Source organism: Populus trichocarpa, chromosome 11 (genome assembly GCF_000002775.5).
Source record: "Populus trichocarpa isolate Nisqually-1 chromosome 11, P.trichocarpa_v4.1, whole genome shotgun sequence".
NCBI lineage: Eukaryota > Viridiplantae > Streptophyta > Magnoliopsida > Malpighiales > Salicaceae > Populus > Populus trichocarpa.
Genome location: NC_037295.2, coordinates 12,879,501 through 12,899,278, shown reverse-complemented (window position 1 = coordinate 12,899,278; position 19,778 = coordinate 12,879,501). Strand labels below are relative to the sequence as shown.

At 35.3% G+C, this 19,778-nt stretch overlaps 2 protein-coding genes across 2 annotated transcripts in view; one reads left to right on the top strand and one right to left on the bottom strand.

The window, feature by feature from the left end:
* LOC18103316 (cytochrome P450 72A397) overlaps nt 1-19,778 on the bottom strand; it is a 138,832-nt gene that overhangs the window by 37,659 nt on the left and 81,395 nt on the right. The window lies entirely within an intron of this gene.
* On the top strand, nt 4,918-5,940 carry LOC112329140 (major pollen allergen Ole e 10). Its single transcript, XM_024611733.2, has one exon. The coding sequence runs from the start codon at nt 5,231-5,233 to the stop codon at nt 5,699-5,701; it is 471 nt and encodes a 156-aa protein (XP_024467501.1). The 5' UTR covers nt 4,918-5,230; the 3' UTR covers nt 5,702-5,940.

Here is a 19,778-nt window from a genome sequence, read left to right as displayed (position 1 = left end):
TGTTCGATCAGTTGAAGGGTGCTAAAGTATTCTCAAAGATTGATTTAAGATCAGGATACTACCATATACGAATCAAAGGGCAAGATGTGCCGAAAACTGCCTTCAGAACTCGCTACGGACACTTCGAGTTCTTGGTGCCACCCTTTAGATTAACTAATGCTCCTGCACTTTTTATGGATTTAATGAACCGAGTATTTCAACCATACCTTGATAAGTTTGTTGTCGTATTCATCGATGACATCTTGGTTTACTCCAAATCCTATTAGGAGCATGAACAGCACCTGCGACAGACACTACAGACTTTGAGGAGGTGCCAGCTGTATGCCAAGTTGGATAAATGTGACTTCTGGTTAAAAGAAGTTACCTTTTTAGGGCATGTAGTGTCTTCAGAAGGTATTTTTGTGGACCCTCAGAAGGTGGAAGCAGTTCTGAGATGGGAAAGGCCTACTACGGTAAATGAAATTTGTAGTTTTCTCGGATTGACAGGGTAGTATAGAAGGTTTATCGAAGGGTTTTCAACAATAGCAATTTCATTGACACGACTTACTAGGAAGAACATAAGATGGGAGTGGTCAAAGGAGTGCGATAAGAGCTTTTAAGAATTGAAGAAAAGGTTTACTACTACCCCCGTACTAATCCTTACATCCGGAATAGAAGGCTTTTGTAGTTTACAATGATGCCTCAAGAAAAGGACTGGGTTGTGTCCTAATGCAGCATGGAAAAGTAGTTGCCTATGTATCGAGACAACTAAAGACTTATGAAATCAACTACCCAGTTCATGACTTAGAATCGGCAGCAGTAGTTTTTGCCTTATGAGTATGGAGGCACTACTTATACGGATCCCAAGTTCAAATTTTCATGGATCATAAGAGCCTTAAATATATGATGTCGCAGAAAGAGTTGAACATGCGACAACAAAGATGGGTAGAATTAATTAAAGATTACGACTGTATTATAGATTATCATCCAAGAAAAGCGAATGTAGTCGTGAATGCTCTCAACCGTAAAGACAAGGCGATTAGGGGTGGACCAATGATTTGGAATGAGAAAACCATGAGTGAGCTAAAGAGATTGGGGGCAATATTAAATGTGAGTCCGGAAGGATCCTTAATGGCTCAATTAAGGGTGAAGTTAGGATATCGAGAGCAAATATTAGAGGCACAACAGCTTGATGATGAAGTGTCAAAAGTGAGAATCAAATTGGAATCGGGGGGAGAAACTCTTTTTCGAATGGGTGATGATGGAATAGTGATGTTGGGGCGACGTATGTATGTGCCTAACAACAAAGAAGTGGCTGGCTACGTGGCAAAATGTAGTATTTGCCAGCAAGTAAAAGTAGAACACCAAAAGCCGGCAGGGCTGTTATAACCATTACCAATCCCTGAGTGGAAGTGGGAGATGATCACAATGGACTTTGTGTCGGGACTACCCATAGAAAAGAGGGGAAATGATGCTATCTGGGTCATTGTGGATCGACTAACTAAGTCTGCCCTTTTCCTACCAGTAAAGATGACAGATCCAGTTGACAAGTTGGCTAAGATGTATGTAAATGAAGTTGTGAGGCTTCATGGAGTTCCAATATCAATTGTTTCAGACCGAGACCCAAGATTTACTTCATGTCTCTGGTCGAGCATACAACGTGCCTTGGGAACAAATTTGAGTATCAGTACTGCCTTTCATCCGCAGACTGATGGCCAATCTGAGAGAGTTATTCAGATCTTAGATGATTTACTAAGGGCATGTGCTTTGGAATTTGGTGGAAACTGGGAGGAGCACCTGTCACTAGTGGAATTCACGTATAACAACAATTATCAGTCAACAATTGGAATGGCCCCATTTGAAGCTCTTTATGGCAGAAAGTGTAGGACACCCTTGTGCTGGGAAGAAGTTGGGGACAAAAAGCTGTATGGGGCAGAATTAATACAAATCACTACTGAAAAAGTGAGGATTATCAAGGATCGAATGAAGGTGGCTCAGGATAGACAGAAGAAGTATGCAGATATTAGAAGAAGACCACTTGAATTTTGTCCTGGAGATAAAGTATTCTTGAAGGTAGCTCCATGGAAGCACATGCTGAGATTCGGCATGAAGGGGAAGTTAGTTCTAAGGTTCATCGGACCATTTGAAATCCAAAAATGTATCGGACCTGTATCATATGAAATAAACTTGCCCTCACAATTGGCCAAAGTTCACAATGTATTCCATGTTTCTTTGCTGCGAAAAACCAATGTAGACCCTTCGAGAGTGTTACCTCAAGTGCCAGTGGAGGTAAAAGAAGACTTAACACTTGAGGTGAGACCAATAAAGATTCTCGATTGGGGCAAGAAAGAACTTCATAATAAGAAAGTTTCCATCATCAGAGTCTTATGGCGAAGCTCACAAATCGAGGAAGAGACATGGGAGAGAGAATAAAAAATGAGATGAAAATTCCTTAACTTGTTTATAAACTCAGATACATTACTCAAATTTCGAGGATGAAATTTCTATTAGGAGGGGAGAATGTAAACCCCAAAAAAATAAATAAATAAAGGTTGCTTAAATTGAAAACTAACTACATGAGAAATAAAAGTGAAGAAATTCATGCGTATGGTTAAATAAAAGACAGGAATTCAGAAATTTAAAGGAAATGGGGCCTAAATACAAATAAGGGAAAATATAGAGTATAAATACTCTCTCCTCATCAAAAATCTGCAGGGAACCACAAGGAGAGAAAATAGGGAGTTTTATACCCATTCTTGCAAAATCAAGAGAGAAACACTAAAACTTCAAGAACCCATCCAAGATCAAGGGGTTATAGATAGGATAAACACTTGTGAGCAAGGGATTAACAAGAAATTGAACAAGAAGAAAAGAAAGGAGGGAGTTGAAAATCTTCAACTGGTTGAAGATCAAAATCTTAATTCGTACCGGGTAAGGTGTTCTAAACATGATCTTAAAAATTCATTTCAAATTCGATAATGAATTGATGCCTTGATATTGAATCATAGGTTAGGGTTCTTAGACATGAATTGGGGAAAAAGTACTTATTGTTAAAATTAAGTTAATTCATGTATGTGGTATGTAGTTTATGAAAGTATTGTGTGGAGGGGAGGGGGAGACGAATCTGGATAAACTTGTCTCCTGAATTTTGGTGAGATTTCGGGTAGGAGGATGAGGGAAATAGGATCGGATTCCCTTATAGAAATTGTATATTAAAATGTTAGCTAACCAAGGAAACTGATCTTGCTCAATTTGGAGATGTAGAACTCCAGTTATGGGTTACCAACCGAGACTGAGTCGTGACTGATTCTGTAGGGCAGTAGGACTGATGGGTTGATGAGCAATTTTGACTATTTTGGAGGCAGAACTGGATTCTCCTTCTTTCAGAGAACTTGTAGCCTCGTGTCTTAGCTTTCCAACGAGATCAATCTCACTTAAAATGGAGTTCTAGAACTCTAGATATAGTTAAAAATCTGATGAGTGTTCAAACAGCAACGGTTGGACAGTAACAATTCAAAGTTAGACAGTAACAGTAGACTTTCACGTGAATATTATATGTAAGAATATAAAAGAATTTGATAGCTGAAACTGGAACTCGAGCTGAAAAAGGAAATGGTTGGAACGGTCCCGGCTGTTGAGTCATAGGAACACTTGCACATTGAGATACTAACTTTGAAAATATACCTGATATATGTATGTTTGTTATTATGAGGAAATGAACATGCATAGAAAGTAATATATGAGTAATGAAGGAATATGGATTCTTTATGATATCGGCTTGAAGGAATCATAACAAAAAACTTCCTTCTGATTCAGGAGGAGCAACCAGGATTGAATCTTTTGTTAGGGGAGGTCACGAGACAGGCGGAGCAGGTGTGTGATTTTCCCTCCTTTTTGCACTTATACAATTTAAAATTCTTCTAGTGAATGCAATTACAATAAATATCGTGTTCAATGTAAATAAAGTCTAGCTTATTTACAAGATTAGCTTCGGCTAATGGCATCCGTGATAGGAATGCCGGGAAACGAATAACAAGATTAGCTTTGGCTTCAGCTAATGGCATCTGTGATAGGAATGCCGGGAAACGAATCGCAAGATTAGCTTCGGCTTCGGCTAATGACATCCGTGATAGGAATGCCGGGAAATAAATTGTAAGATTAGCTTCGGCTAATGGCATCCGTGATAGGATTGCCGGGAAATAAATCACAAGATTAGACTTTGCAAGGTCACCCGGTTCATGCAAGTAAATAAGAGTATTCAAATTAAAAATATACAAATGAGTATTAATTGGGTTTAAAAGATTTACAAGCAAAACATAAGTTGTCTGGTAGAATTCTTATTGATCCGATAGAAAATTAATACTTCTTTCATATACATTACATGAGCATATGTATATTTATTTTATCAATATAATGGCATGTTTACTTATGTAACAGGTCCATCAAATATCCAAGGAGATCATTAGTTTAAGACTCTACTTTGTCAAGCTTATGTAAATATTTAACTTAAACAAAAGAGAATTAACGCGTTTATATAGTATGCTTTTGTGTAAATCTTGATGTATTTATAAAAGTTCAGCTTAACATGTGGTACTTTAGTTATCTTGTAATTAACCTTTTTGAAATATTTAAGAACACTTATTATGTTGTAATGCTTTCTTTGCATGTTAGTATTCCATTTTCTTTTAAATTTTATGATATCATATGTGAGCTATGTTCATATTGAACTTACTCGTAGGATATATATATATATATATATATATATATATATATATATATATATATATAAAATTTAAAAGAAAATGGAATACTAACATTATATATATATATATAGGTGTTGAATTATGATGATTGATATAAGGTCTGGAATTATGAGACCTTGTGATGATGAGTTGATTAAGTAAATTGATAGTAGTCGATAACTTGAGATATCCTAAATACAAATGAAACTCTGCCGAATTTTTGATAGATTTAAAAAGAAAAAACATTACCCTCAAATTAAGAGAATATGTTGGGATCTTTTAACATTGATCAAGTCGTATGACCGGGCCCGTTACATTATTCCTCAAGTACAGTATATTTTAGTTGGTTTCTTCTTAAATCTGGGTTGGGTTTATCATGATTACTACAATAAATGGCAAATGGTCTTATTTTGGGAATTCTTCTCTGTTCATAATTTTGCAGGTGGAAGTGCTGTCATGGCTAATGAACAGGTAGCAACTATCAACTTCTCTTATCACACAAACATCCGATGGAAAGTAAACGAATCCAACTTAAATTGGGTAAATTTTTGGTTGTACATTGTCCTAATTCCAAGAAATTTGCTTTGACAATAATATTGCAGAAAACTTGGTTTGTGTCCAAGCGATCGTCGGATCAAGCAACTTTACTAGCGAATATCAATTACGCATGCTCTCACGTGGATTGCCAGATTCTACAAAAGGGTTACCCTTGCTTTTCTCCAGATAGTCTCAGAAGCCATGCATCAATAGCCATGAATCTGTACTACCAATGTAAGGGAAGGAACCGCTGGAATTGTGATTTCAGGGACTCTGGCCTCATTGTCAAGACTGATCCAAGTAAGGACTGCTACATGTATGATGCAATGCGTTATCCTTCTGGCAACAATGAAGACATTTTCATGTCATGCTTGCGACAATTTTGTGTCAATTTGCAGGCTATAGCAACTGCATCTATGCGTAAGCCTTGGTCCAGGAAGTAATTCCTGGCAACTTGTCTGCTGGAAATATATTGCTGCAAGGAAGCAGAAGAGTTGGTCTGACATACATTCTTGCCTAATTTTGTCAGGCCTCATTTAATTGCTGATCTCCCGATAAAGGATCCAAAATTGAATTGCAAGCTCCCAGCAAACTTACACCTCAAAAGCCCAAAACATAAACTATGATAGAAGTGCGCGAGGGTGTGGGAATTCGGATGTATAATTTTTGGATCCCAAAAAAGCTCCCGATTTTTTTGTATAATTTTTGGTAATTGATTTTTTTAAAATTTTATTCTTAAATATTATGTTTAGTGATATTTGAAAAAAAAATATTTGTTTCAATTAACTTAGGATTTTTTGTGTGGTCTCTATTGTTTCACAATTTGGTAGAATAAAGTTTGATTTTATTGTTTAAAAATAATTTAATCTTTAGGGACCAACTCAAAAGACAAAAGCACGTCTTTTTTTCACTATACAAGAAGAACGGGTTTTAAAAATTAGGTGCTTGAGTTTGTTTTATTTTTATGTTTTGGTCCCTTTAGTTTTAATATTTTTAATTTTGATCTAAAAATTTATTTTAATTATATTTTAATCTTTACATTTAAAGTATAAAAAAATCATCAAAAAATAAAAAAAGATAAAGAAACTGAATGGTTGTTTAGTGATCAAATCATAGTTTTTGGTGTTCATGGGTTATATTAAGGTATTTTTTTTAATATAGTTTGTGTATTTATGAATAAAAAATATTTTAAAAAATAATCACTACAAAATTACAATTTTTTTATTCAAAATATTTAAGAGAGTGATAGAAATTACTTTTTAAAATATTTTTGTTTGAAAAATATATTAAAAAAATATATTTTTTTATTTTTAAAAATTTATGTAGAAAATCAAACTAATTTAAAAACAATAAAACAAAAAATTAATTTTAAAAAATAATTATTTAAAAAAAACGCTTTCAACCTGCCGAATAATCTATTTGTTTCTCAAGGCTGTTAGTTGTATGGCAAATTGAGCAATATTTTCTATCTGGGTATTTTAAGTGGATAGCAAAAGATTGTTTCTTTTTAGCTTTCTTGGGGTGTTGCTATTGAGAATGATGTAATGACTTGCCGTAATCTTGATTTTGGAAGGGCTAAACTTCATTTGGTGGCTTGTCGCTTCTCCTCCAGTGATTCAATAGATAGGTATTCGGTGAGGAATTATGCAAAGTCAGTTTCTAAGAGTTGTAACAGAGATTATGGTTCCAGAAGAATGGTTTGTTGCCGGCGAGATATTGCTAGGTGTCGAGTTTCTTCAACAAAGACCCCTGAGACTTTACTTGCAAGTACATTTTTTTTGCACTTTTTTATTTATTTTGGATTTTATGTTTTGCTGGCTGTTTTTGATATTCATGTTTTTTCCTTGTATTGATAATAGTTGTATTTGTTGACCGTTTCTCATAGAGTCATTATAAACGACTCTTTAACTCTTCTTCACACTTATGAACTATTAAAGTGATCCACTTTAAAGGTTATAACCTTCATATTTATGAGCTCTTAAAGTTAAAGTGGTTCACTTTAAAGGATGTAACATTCACATTTATAAGCTCTTAAAGTGGTTCACTTGTAACTACCATTGATATACTAAATATGTGGGACATATAGCCATTAAAGCTTGATGGAAGCTTTGGCTATAAATACTGTTATTTGGTCCCCATACTCACTTACTCAATTCCTTTAAGTTTTACACCATCTATATAGAGTGACTATAGTTTGAAAGTGTCAAATATATATAAAAGAGAGCAGCAAATACCTGAGGAACATCAATGACTGGAGGTATTGTTTCCTTGTTATTAAGACTTACGATTCTGTTATAAACATATTTATTCTGCATCATAGAATCGTTAATTAAGTTTTACATTTGATATCAGAGCATGGTTTTATCTCTGCCTTGGTTTATAAAGTTGCTATGTTTATCTTTGTTTATGGTCGAAAGTTTGATAAAATTTAAATAAGGAAATCAAAGTTTGCAACCCAGAATAGAGGTTGAAGACAACCAAAAAAAAAAAAAATGACACGCAGCTTTGATTTTTAACAAACAATGACATTTAGTTTCCACTTTATAAATAGTTGGGAATTGTGTTAATAATTGTTATAATATACTGTTGTGATTATAATTTTTATTTGATTTAATTATATGCAATTTAGATTATTATTGTGCAAATTTCATTATTATGCTCGTATTTAGTTTGCATGAATGGATTATTTCTGCTCTATATTAATACATGCAATTTTTATGAGTATATATATAGTTAAAAGCATGAAATTAAATGTTATGCATAATATTATAATTTTGATTTTGCAATATTTATGCTTATATTATGATAATATTTTGTGCATAATAATAACATGTTAGTATTAGTTAAAATTATGTAATTCGTAATATTAAGTTAGTCTTATGTGATTTAATGTCTAATGATCCATACAATTTTAATTAATTAGAGAATAGCCACAACATCTTTAATTGATTAAAATTATATATTATGAATTATTAGGATCACATAAAGAATATTAGATATTAATTGTAATTAATTACACTTAATATAATAAATTTTATCCCACAAGAAGTTTAATTATATTTATATTATTAATTAGGATAAAATATCAAGTTATTCATAACTTACCCACAAGAATTATGAATTAAATAAATTACTTGATAGTTTTGTCATAAAAGTTTAATCTGAAATAAAATATATATCAAATTATAATCATAATATATCCTTTAGAATTATGAATTAAGTAAATAATTTGATCATAAAGAATAATTGAATCTACTTGAATTAAGAATTTACCCCACAAGCATTTTTATGTCATTAGATTTGATATTTAAGCATGATTTACATTGGTAAAACATGAATATTTATTGCCTCAGTTTTAACTTAAGCATGTAATCTATAATTGTATGCAGTTTTACAACCTACAAATATCTCTGATGTTCGTTATGATATCCCTGAACTTAAGGGAGATAACTATAAGATCTGGAAGGAAAGAGTTCTTCTTCATTTAGGGTGGATGGACATAGACTATGCTATTAGAAAAGACGAACCACCAGCACTCACTGATACCAACACTGCAGCGGACATCACGCTTCATGAGTGATGGGAGCGATCTAATCGCCTCAGCATGATGTTCATTAAGACTAGAATTTCTGCTGGTATTCGTGGTTCTGTCGATCAGCATGAAAAGGTCCAAGACTTGCTGAAAGCCATTAATGAACAATTTATCACTTCATATAAGGCGATAGCAAGCACCTTAATCATGAAGTTCTCATCCCTAAGGCTCACCAGTGTGAGAGGTGTGCGCGAGCACATCATGCAAATGAGGGACCTTGTGGCTCAATTGAAGAAACTTGAGGTTGAAATGTCGGAGTGCTTCCTGGTGCACTATATCTTGAACACCTTTCCGCATCAATATGGACCCTTCAAAATCTCATACAACACACATAAGGAAAATTGGTCAATTAATGAACTCATGACCATGTGTGTTCAAGAAGAAGGGAGACTGGTGATGGAACAGGGTGAAAGTGCAATGTTGGCAATACGTGGGGAGGGAAAATCTCAAGCCAATCAGAAAGGGAAAGGTAAAATACCTCCCCAAGCTGGTATCAAGAAAGATTCCAAGTGTTTCTTCTGTAAAAAGAAGGGACACGTGAAGAAGAAATGCGCCAAATTTTAAAAATGGCTTGAGGATAAAGGTAATCCAACTTCATTTGTTTGTTATGAATCTAATATGGTTAATGTCATTATTAACACATGGTGGATTGATTCTGGATCAACAATCCACATTTTAAATTCCATGCAGGGTTTGCAAAACCTAAGGAAGCCAGTGGGAAGTGAGCAAAACATCTTATCAGGAAATAAGATGGGCTCACATGTGGAAGCTATAGGAACTTGCTATTTAATTTTAAGTAGTGGTTTTGTTTTAAAGTTAGAAAAGACCTTTTATGTTCCAAGTAGTGGTCTTGAAACTTGATTTCAGTTTCAAGACTTTTACCTTTGGAATATTCCTTTAATTTTTCAGAATCATCATTCAGTTTATTTTATAAATCTGATTGTGTCGGGAATAGTATTTTGTCTGATGGTCTTTTCTACATTAATTTACAAAATAATACCACTTATGATTCAATGCATGTTCACACTGGTATTAAAAGATGTGTTATTGATGAAAATTCCTCTAAATTATGGCACCAGAGATTAGGTCATATCTCTATAGATAGAATTAAAAGATTGGTAAATGAAAGAGTACTTAATACTTTAGATTTTACTGATTTTGAGACTTGTTTGGACTGCATAAAAGGAAAACAGACCAACAAGTCAAAGAAAGGTGCCACTAGGAGTTCAGACATATTCGAGATCATACATATTGATATATGTAGTCCAGACTTGGACTCACATAGTCATAAATACTTCATTTCTTTTATAGATGATTACTCTCGATATATGTATCTCTGTATGCTTTATAATAAGAACGAAGCATTAGATGCCTTCAAAAATTTTAAGGCTGAAGTAGAGAAACAATGCGGTAAGCAAATTAAGATCGTGAGATCAGATAGAGGTGGAGAATATTATGGTAGATACAAAGAGGATGGACAAGCACCTGGGCCATTTGCAAAGTTTCTTCAAGAACATGGGATTGTTGCCCAATACACTATGCCTGGTTCACCGGATCAAAATGGTGTAGCAGAAAGAAGAAACCGAACATTATTGGACATGGTGCGGAGTATGCTCAGCAGCTCCAAACTTCCTAAATCCTTGTGGGTTGAAGCACTTAAGACGACAGTGTATATATTAAACCGAGTTCCAATAAAGGCTATTCCCAAAACACCTTTTGAATTACTGAAAGGTTGGAAACCGAGTTTGCAACATATGCGCATTTGGGGATGTCCGTCTGAAGTGAGAATTTATAATCCACAAGAAAATAAACTGGACCCAAGGACCATTAGTGAGTATTTCATTGGATATGCTGAAAGGTCTAAGGGTGACAGATTTTATTGTCCATCTCACATTACTAGGATTGTGGAATCAAGAAATGCAAAGTTTCTTGAAAATGATTTGATCAGTGAGAGCGATCAAACCAGAAACATTGTTTCTGAGAATGATCATTCAGAATCTCAACCTTCCACTTCAAGTGATAGATTGATTATTGTTTACAACACCCCTCAAGTACAAACTGGTGTTGAACAACCAATCATTGAAGTTCCACAAATTGTTGACGATATTCCAATAGATCAAGTAGTTCAAGAGTTGCCAAGAACTTTTGAACAACGAGTTGAACCACATACTTTTCAGGAATATGATGGTACAACATCAAGAAGGTCTATTAGACCAAAGAGATCAGCAATTCCTAATGATTATGTTGTGTATCTGCAAGAATATAACTATAACGTTGGAGCCGAAAATGATCCCGAATCCTTTTCACAAGCCATGAGTTGCAAAGAAACAGAATTATGGTACAATGTCATGAAGGAAGAGATGAATTCTATGAAGATTAACCAAGTCTGGGATCTTGTTGAGTTGCCTAATGGTGTAAAAGCCATTGGATGTAAATGGGTCTTTAAAACAAAGAAAGACTCATTGGGCAACATTGAGAGATATAAGGCAAGACTCGTTGCTAAAGGTTTCACTCAGAAAGAAGGAGTCGATTACACAAAGACTTTCTCTCCTGTATCTAAGAAAGATTCCTTGCGTATTATTTTGGCATTAGTAGCCCATTTTGACTTAAAGTTGCAACAAATGGATGTGAAAACAACATTTCTCAATGGAGATCTAGAGGAGAAGGTTTACATGAAGCAGCCTGAAGGATTCCCCTCTAGTGATGGTGAGCAATTGGTTTGCAAGCTCAAGAAATCTATATACGGTTTAAAACAAGCATCCCGCCTGTCATAACCCAATTTTGGGTTATTCCCCAAAAAAAAATTTCTTTTTAAAAATAAAGACAAAAAATAATAAAGGCTGGCAACGTGGAGAAAGTAGGCCGGGAAATCAAGTTGCAATTTTTAGAGGAGATTCAAGACCTAGTTGCGCCCCCATTATGCCCAAAATTGGAGGGAAAAAAAATGCAAATTCAAGGTCAAATTAAATGATTATTGGATAAATTTGCATAAAAATTAAGTCCAATGGCATAATTAAATTTTTAATAGGCCAATTTGATTTAATCATGGGCCAAATTAAAATTTAATTATGTTTAAGAATTAATTTAGGTCCAAATAAAGGATTTAATTAAGTACAAGGACTTAATTATACTTTAAATGGGTCAAATTAATTTTATTTGGAGCTTAATTGGTGAAAAATTAAGTTTGGGAGCCTAATTTGGGCTTAATTGAGAATGAAATTTTAAGAGACCAAATTTAATTTTTACCAAGTTAATTGATTGAAATCAGGGGCCAAATTGCAAGAAAATTGAAGTTTTGGGGCCAATTAGGGGTTAAATTGATAAAATCCAAAGCCAAGGACCAATCTGCAAAAGGCGCCAAACTATAGGGGTTTAATTGACAAAATCCGGGGGTCAAATTGGATAAATTGAAAGCTGAAGGACTAAATTGAAAATAGGCAAAAATCCCTAATTTTAACCCCAAATGGCGCCGTTTTTGCGTTTTTTTTTTTTTTAAAAAAAAGGGAGAGACCAGGCAACGCGTCGCCTGGTCACTGTTCATCATCTTCCCCGCAAAGCTGGCCGAGTAGCAGCTTTACAGGCGCATTTGATGCCTCGTTTGGCCCCCAAATTTGACAACGCGTGCACCAACATGTCCACCTAAATCCCCTCTATCCCCGAGAATGGTCCGGTCGGGTCAACAAACTTTGAAACGACTCCGTTTATTGGCCTAAAGTGGCCACCTCGGACAGTCTGCAGCCTTGGACTGCCAAATTTGGCAGTTCGAGGTGCACACTTTGAACCGACGGCTTGGATTCCTCGAGTCGAATCAAGGGCTGAGATTTTTTCCCCGTTGAAGAAAATATTACCCTCTTTGTATCTCTATAAATAGGAGCAAATTTCATGCTCAGGAAAGAAAAAACAATCGAGCTCAAAGTTGGCCGAAAACCAGCCTTCTGTATCCATTTTTCTGCAAACAATCATTTTTTCTGCTTTCTCTCTCCACCGTGGCCTTCAGCCACCATCACTTTCATCACCTGACTTCTCACCATCATCCCCACCTCCAGTAGCCATAAAACGATCTCAAGTGACAGTTGCACCATTTCTCTCCCTCTCTTCTCTGTAAAAATCTTCTCCTCTGCCACCGTGACTCCAGCAGCGGCGGCGACAGCAGAGCCAGCAGCCACCACCTTGCCCAGAAGCTCTCTTCCTTCTCAAAGGCAGCCGCGGTAGCAGCTCTTTCCTCAGCCACACCAACAGCTCCAGCCGTGAGCTTTCCTTCTCCTTTGCAGAACTCTGCTCCTTCTTCTTCCAGCCGTGACCAGTGCAAGCCGCCGGCCTCACCACCTTCAGTTACACCGTTCACCACCAGCTAGGCCGCCGACTCTCTCCACGCCAGGTAACTCGCCCCTCCCCTGCTACGCCTTCCTTTTCCTTTCACCGTGGCTGCATGCAAAATTCGTTTCTGCATGCAGCGGCTAATTAATTAGCCGTCTGCTTGGGTCGGGCCAGTTCTGGCCCAGCCCGGCCCGAAAAAAAAATTCAAAAAAAATTCAAAATCATTTCAAAAAATTTGTGATTTTCTTAAATATTTTTCTACCAAGTTTGCTTAATATTGGGTTGTATACTTACATGGTAAGATACAAGTCCAGTATTAAAACACCCGGTTTCCTCCGAAATATTTCAAAAAAAAAAAAATTTCAAAAAAAGAAAAAATATTTTATTGCATACGGCCAAGTCCTAAAGAATTTTCCAAGCATGTTTTTGTGTTTAAGAAGAAAAAATTGCATCTTTCTCACGTTTTAAAAATCCAAAAAATGGATATCATAACTAGTTTATGATCATCCGTTAGGGTTTGGCCAAAATATCAAAAACCTTTTTCCAACTTTTTTTTTTAGGATCCAGATGTAGACTTTAATATTCGTGGGGTGTAAAATTACACGATAAAGTACACCCTCGGGTATTAAAGACACAAGGTGTAAATAAATGCAATCTTAAAATTCAGACTTTAGAATAGTTAGGATTTAACCCAATAAGGTAGAGACTCCCTCACGAAGGGAGATCTGCCTTGAACCTTAGAGAAGACCAACGAATAGAAACTCGACCTAGAAAAACAATCAAACAATAATGCAGCTTACCGTAGGTAGGGTGCACTGGGGGTGATGCGTCTTCCCCTTGCACAACCAGTCCCTTACTCAGACTCTCGCAGACCATAGGTTCCTAGTGACCATAATACTAGGTGGTGACTCCAAAGAACCAAGCAAAACACAAGTAATAAATAAAAATCGCCAGTCGACGCCGCGCGGGTGACGTGCGACAGCGCCAATGGTATTTGAAATTCCATAATGTAATTTCTTCATTCAGTTTTGTAGAAAACATTATGGATCAATGTATATACCAGAAGATCAGTGGGAGTAAAATTTGTTTTCTTGTTTTATATGTGGATGACATTTTGCTAGCAACCAATGATAAGGGTTTGCTGCATGAGGTGAAACAATTCCTCTCTAAATTTTTTGATATGAAGGATATGAGTGAGGCATTTTATGTTATTGGCATTAAAATCCATAGAGACAGATTTCGAGGTATCTTGGGCCTGTCTCAGGAAACCTATATTAATAAAGTTTTAGAGAGATTTCGGATGAAGGATTGTTCTCCAAGTGTAGCTCTTATTATAAAGGGTGATAGATTCAGTTTGAATCAATGTCCAAAGAACAATCTTGAAAGGGAACAAATGAAGAACATTCCATATGCTTTTACTGTCGAAAGCCTTATGTATGCTCAAGTCTGTACAAGACCTCACATTGCATTTGTTGTGGGAATGTTAGGACGATATCAGAGTAATCCAGGTTTAGACCACTGGAGATCTGCAAAGAAAGTGATGAGGTACCTTCAAAGAACCAAAGTGGAGTCGCTATTCTGTCGCACCCGACATAGCGGCAGCCCTAAAAATAATCTTGATTATGGAAAAAGAACAGATTTCTGGCATCTTGTTCTTTTAAGGGAAAATGTCTTGTTTAAGGAGTCGCCACCTAGTATTATGGTCACTAGGAACCCTAACTGGTCATCAGAGATTCTATGGCTCGGGATTGGTTACGTAAAAGGAAAGATATTATCACCCCTTAAACATTCTGTCTAAGGTAGACTGCATTGCTGGTTTTGTCTTAAATTGCTAAATGTTTATTAGTTTATGCTATGATGATTTGTTTATAATATTCCTGACTCTGGCGTCAGTGAATATTTGAATAAAAATAAATTTATTTTTATGCATGCACATATTTTTTTTTATTTTTCTAGCTAAATAAAATAAAAATACAACGAATAAATAATATAAATTTAAACCGGTATTTTTATTCCTGGCTCTGGCGTCAGTAAATAAACCAATAAATTTATATTATTTTTATTTATGCATACACTTTTTTTTTCTACTTTTTTTATTTTTTTATTTATGTTTTTGTGGCTGATAGACGAACAGATAATCTGGAAGTAATTGGCTACTCAGATTCTGACTTTGCTGGCTGTATTGATTCACGCAAATCAACATCAGGATATATATTTTTGATGGTTGGTGGAGCTGTATCATGGAGGAGTGCTAAACAGATTTTGACTGCCACTTCCACTATGGAAGTCGAGTTTGTCTCTTGTTTTGAGGCTACTTCACATGGTGTATGGCTTAAGAGTTTCATTTCTGGGCTTAGAATTATGGATTATATCCATAGGCCATTGAGAATGTTTTGCGATAATTCAGCTGCTGTTTTTATGGCTAAGAACAACAAAAATGAAAGTCGAAGTAAACACATCGACATTAAGTATTTAGCCATAAGAGAACGTATTAAAAAAAAGAAAGTAGTTATTGAGCACATCAACGCTGAACTAATGATCGCTGATCCTTTGACTAAGGGCATGCCACCATTGAAATTCAAGGATCATGTAGTGGATATGGGACGTGGTTCCATTATGTAATTTTTCATTGTTTGAACAATGTTATTTTCCTAACTATTTTGATATTCTTCTCATATTGATGAGCACCTTAATTTGATTTTGAGAAAAATTCATTTGTGTTGGACCAAGAACAAACATAGGGTTTATTCATTAAGAACTTGTTGCCACATAAATTATAATGTTTAAAGAAATAAATACATAGTAATATATGGAAGATAATACTAATCAATTAGAGGATCTATCGCCATGATTCATGTATTTATTACTATAACATATTGTCAATGGGTTTAAGATGAAACATTAGATTACAAATGTGGACCAAGTGGGAGAATGTTGATCGTTTCTTATAGAGTCATTATAAACAACTCTTTAACTCTTTTTCACACTTACGAACTATTAAAGTGGTCCACTCTAAAGGTTGTAACCTTCACATTTATGAGCTCTTAAAGTTAAAGTGGTTCACTTTAAGGATGTGACATTCACATTTATGAGCTCTTAAAGTTAAACTGGTTCACTTTAAGGATGTCACATTCACATTTATGAGCTCTTAAAGTGGTTCACTTGTAACTACCATTGATATACTAAATATGTGGGACATATAGTCATTAAAGCTTGATGGAAGCTTTGACTATAATACTGTTATTTGGTCCCCATACTCACTTACTCAATTCCTTTAAGTTTTACACCATCTATATAGAGTGAGTAGAGTTTGGAAGTTTCAAATATATATAAAAGAGAGCAGCAAATACATGAGGAACATCAATGGCTGGAGGTATTGTTTCCTTGTTATTAAGACTTACGATTCTATTATAAACATATTTATTCTGCATCATAGAATCGTTAATTAAGTTTTACAGTATTTGCCTTTCGTATTTACGTTTAAAATTGCTTTTTAGGACATCTTACAGTATTAGTTTCGTGTCTTATTGATGCTGAATGTATTTGTATTCGACGGAAGAATCTGAATTTGTTGGATTACAGTTTAGTGTTTGTATCCAACAGGAATAACAATCAGTGACTTGTCTTACTGATACTGATCGAATCTGCTTTAGAGTAGCACAGGCCGTTGCCATTCATTAACCATTTCTTTGTTGACCATAGTTTAGTGCTTTCCTAATTCATTATGATTATGGTGATTCCATTTACTAACATAACATTTAAGTGCTTGGTCTCCATCAATAAAGCACCTGCCATTGATTTAATATGTTGTAATGCTTGAAATGTTGTTTATTTTGTTCATTTTTGGCTTGATACAGGGGTTTCTGAAGGTCCCACAGTACTTCTGAATTTGAAGAAAGAGTCAAGAGAACCAATTTCATTAACAAATTTGTTTGAAGTGGTTGCTGCTGATCTTCAGACTCTTAAGCAAAATCTCTGGTCGGTGAGTGCCCTTTTTAGATATTTGTTGTTGAGTAGTTAATACATGTTAGATATTGTGTAGTTAGACATATGTTAGGACATAGTTATTGCATGCTATTGAGTTCTTCCATGCCAATAATGATAGGTGCTGAATTTTCATATTGTGCTTTATGTAAGTTGATGGTGTTTTATGATTTGTTGATTCTTGGAATACGAATGTGGTTTTGCTTCAAAATGCCATCTTGAATTGTTGTGTTAGTCTGTGACTGTGGTAGTTATCCTTGTATGTAATTTATTTTGCTGGGAATTGGCTCTTCTTCCTCAGTCTCTTCCTCAAGAATTTGGTTCCTAGCTCAAGTGCATGCTCATTCATCTTCATTCTATAGAAAGATGCATTATGATTTATCTGAATGTTAGGATGATGCTTAATCAGTGAATAGTCAATGTTTGCTTGTAGTAGAATATGTCCTAGTAGATCAATGAAGAATGAACTTTTACCAATATATTAACTAGTGGTTAGCTGATAGACCACTACAAATGTTCTGAGTTGATATAAGTTGGCACAGCGGTAGTGTGTAAAAATTTAAATTCAGCACTGAATCTGTACTTTAGTACAAGTGAACAAGGTTATTTTGGCACAAGATGAGTTCACAAAAGAGGGCCACTGCATAAGAACTTTTACCTGCTTCCATGTTCTACTTGTCTGTTTTCTACTATCTGTTACCCTCTATATTGATGAGTCATGTACCTTTTTGCACTGGATCAGAATAGTTTGTCTTGTTCTTTATATTCAGCTTTTTATATTTCTGATGAAGATGCTCTGGTAGATTGTTGCTGCAGAAAATACGGTTTTGATGTCTGCAGCTGAGCAGATATATGGTGCTGGTGGGAAGGGAATGCGACCAGCTCTGGTCTTTCTACTGTCAAGAGCCACGGCGGAAGTAGTCGGGTTGAAGCAAGTTTTATCCAGTATTTTAAGGGCTTCGTATGGTGCTGAATGGAATAGAAAAATTATATTGCATTCCTGCTTTGCAGGGAACATACAACTGAACATCGGCATTTAGCGGAGATTATTGAGATGATCCACACTGCAAGTTTAATACATGACGGTGTATTGGATGAAAGTGACATGCGAAGAGGTAGGATTTTGAATTTCACATCAGAGCAACTTGAAAAATCTCATTAATGTCACTGCATCATTCACCAACATATGCTTATTGAATAAACCCAAGTTATTTTAAAACTTACAGTGTACAAGGATCTAATGTTAGTCACCAACGCCCACTTACAGTTTGCATGCTCTGTACTTAGTATTTGTAGAGTGCTGAGGTCTTTGTAGCTGTGGAATGGTAACAGACAACAACCTCTATTTGGTTATTGTAATATGCTTACAGATATTCTTGTACAGTATGCTTGATGGAAAGAATACTCAATCCGGTTATCAGCATTATAATCTGTATTGGATAAGGTCATGTCTTACTACAACTAGAAGATCACTTCATAGAACATAAATCATGGTTCTGCTCCCTACATTAGCTTCATTTGGAGAATTTCTAAATGAGTATTTCTAGACATATGCAAAGATTTAAATATAAAATCTCCATGAAATGTATCCAAGGATTATAAGTTTTAATTCCATTTGCCCTGTTTAGAGTTTTGCAGAACCAGTCCAAGGCTGAAAAGAGAAGGGTTCTAATAGATGGATGTCCAACAGGCTCGCATATTAGTCAACCTATCTGTGAGATGAAAATTATGATTATCGTGAAGCCAACTTTAATTATTTGGACTTGTTCATTGCCCTAGAATCCTATTTCCCTTTAGAACGGCAACTGAATTTATCTATTATTCTTCCAAGCAGGGATTGTGAAGAAATCTTTGGTTGAATGGGCTTGTGCACTGTATTGTATGAAGATCCAATGAAATATGTATCCTTTCTTTCTTAAAAGCCTATAAACTTGTGGGAATCTGAAGAGATACATCACTTTATCAGAGAGTATGTCATAGATGAGTGAGATCTTAAGCCATACATCACTACTTATCAGTCAGTATGTCATAGATGAGTGATAGCTGAAGCCTTCTTTCAATGTAAATCACTACGCTAGAGCCTATTGACTGGAGATGAGCTTGAATGTGCACATCCAAAGTGATGTAATACACTACTTTCACTGTTAAAATAATTGCTCCCTAATCAGAGATAAAAAACTGAAGGAAATATACTAATAAGTAATCACTGGTACTGACCGCGCCATCATCGGATCTCATACTTGTCGCATCAAGTAGAGTAGCTAAACTGAAATATCTATTACTAACTTTATTGCATTTTCATTTTGTTTTTTGTTTCTAATTTAATTTCAGGCCTACTGCAAGGCCTTCTCTGACTTTCAGTTCACTGCTGCTAATTTGCAGGGAAGGAATCAAACTGTTCATCAACACTATGGTACAAGGGTAGCAGTACTGGCTGGGGGAGTTTATGTTTGCTCAATCGTCATGGTACCTAGCGAATCTTGAAAATATTGAACTCATTAAGCTTATCAGCTCGGTAGGTCTGCAACTCCATTCTGTATATCCGAGTATATATAGTCCAGTGTCTGATATAACCTTGGAGTTTTTGCACTATGCTATATATTATCTAATTTTAAAAAATTGTAACT

Bases quoted from the DNA above. Each gene is read 5' to 3' on its own strand.
- LOC112329140 (XM_024611733.2), top strand. From the start codon at position 5,231: ATGGAAAGTAAACGAATCCAACTTAAATTGGGTAAATTTTTGGTTGTA.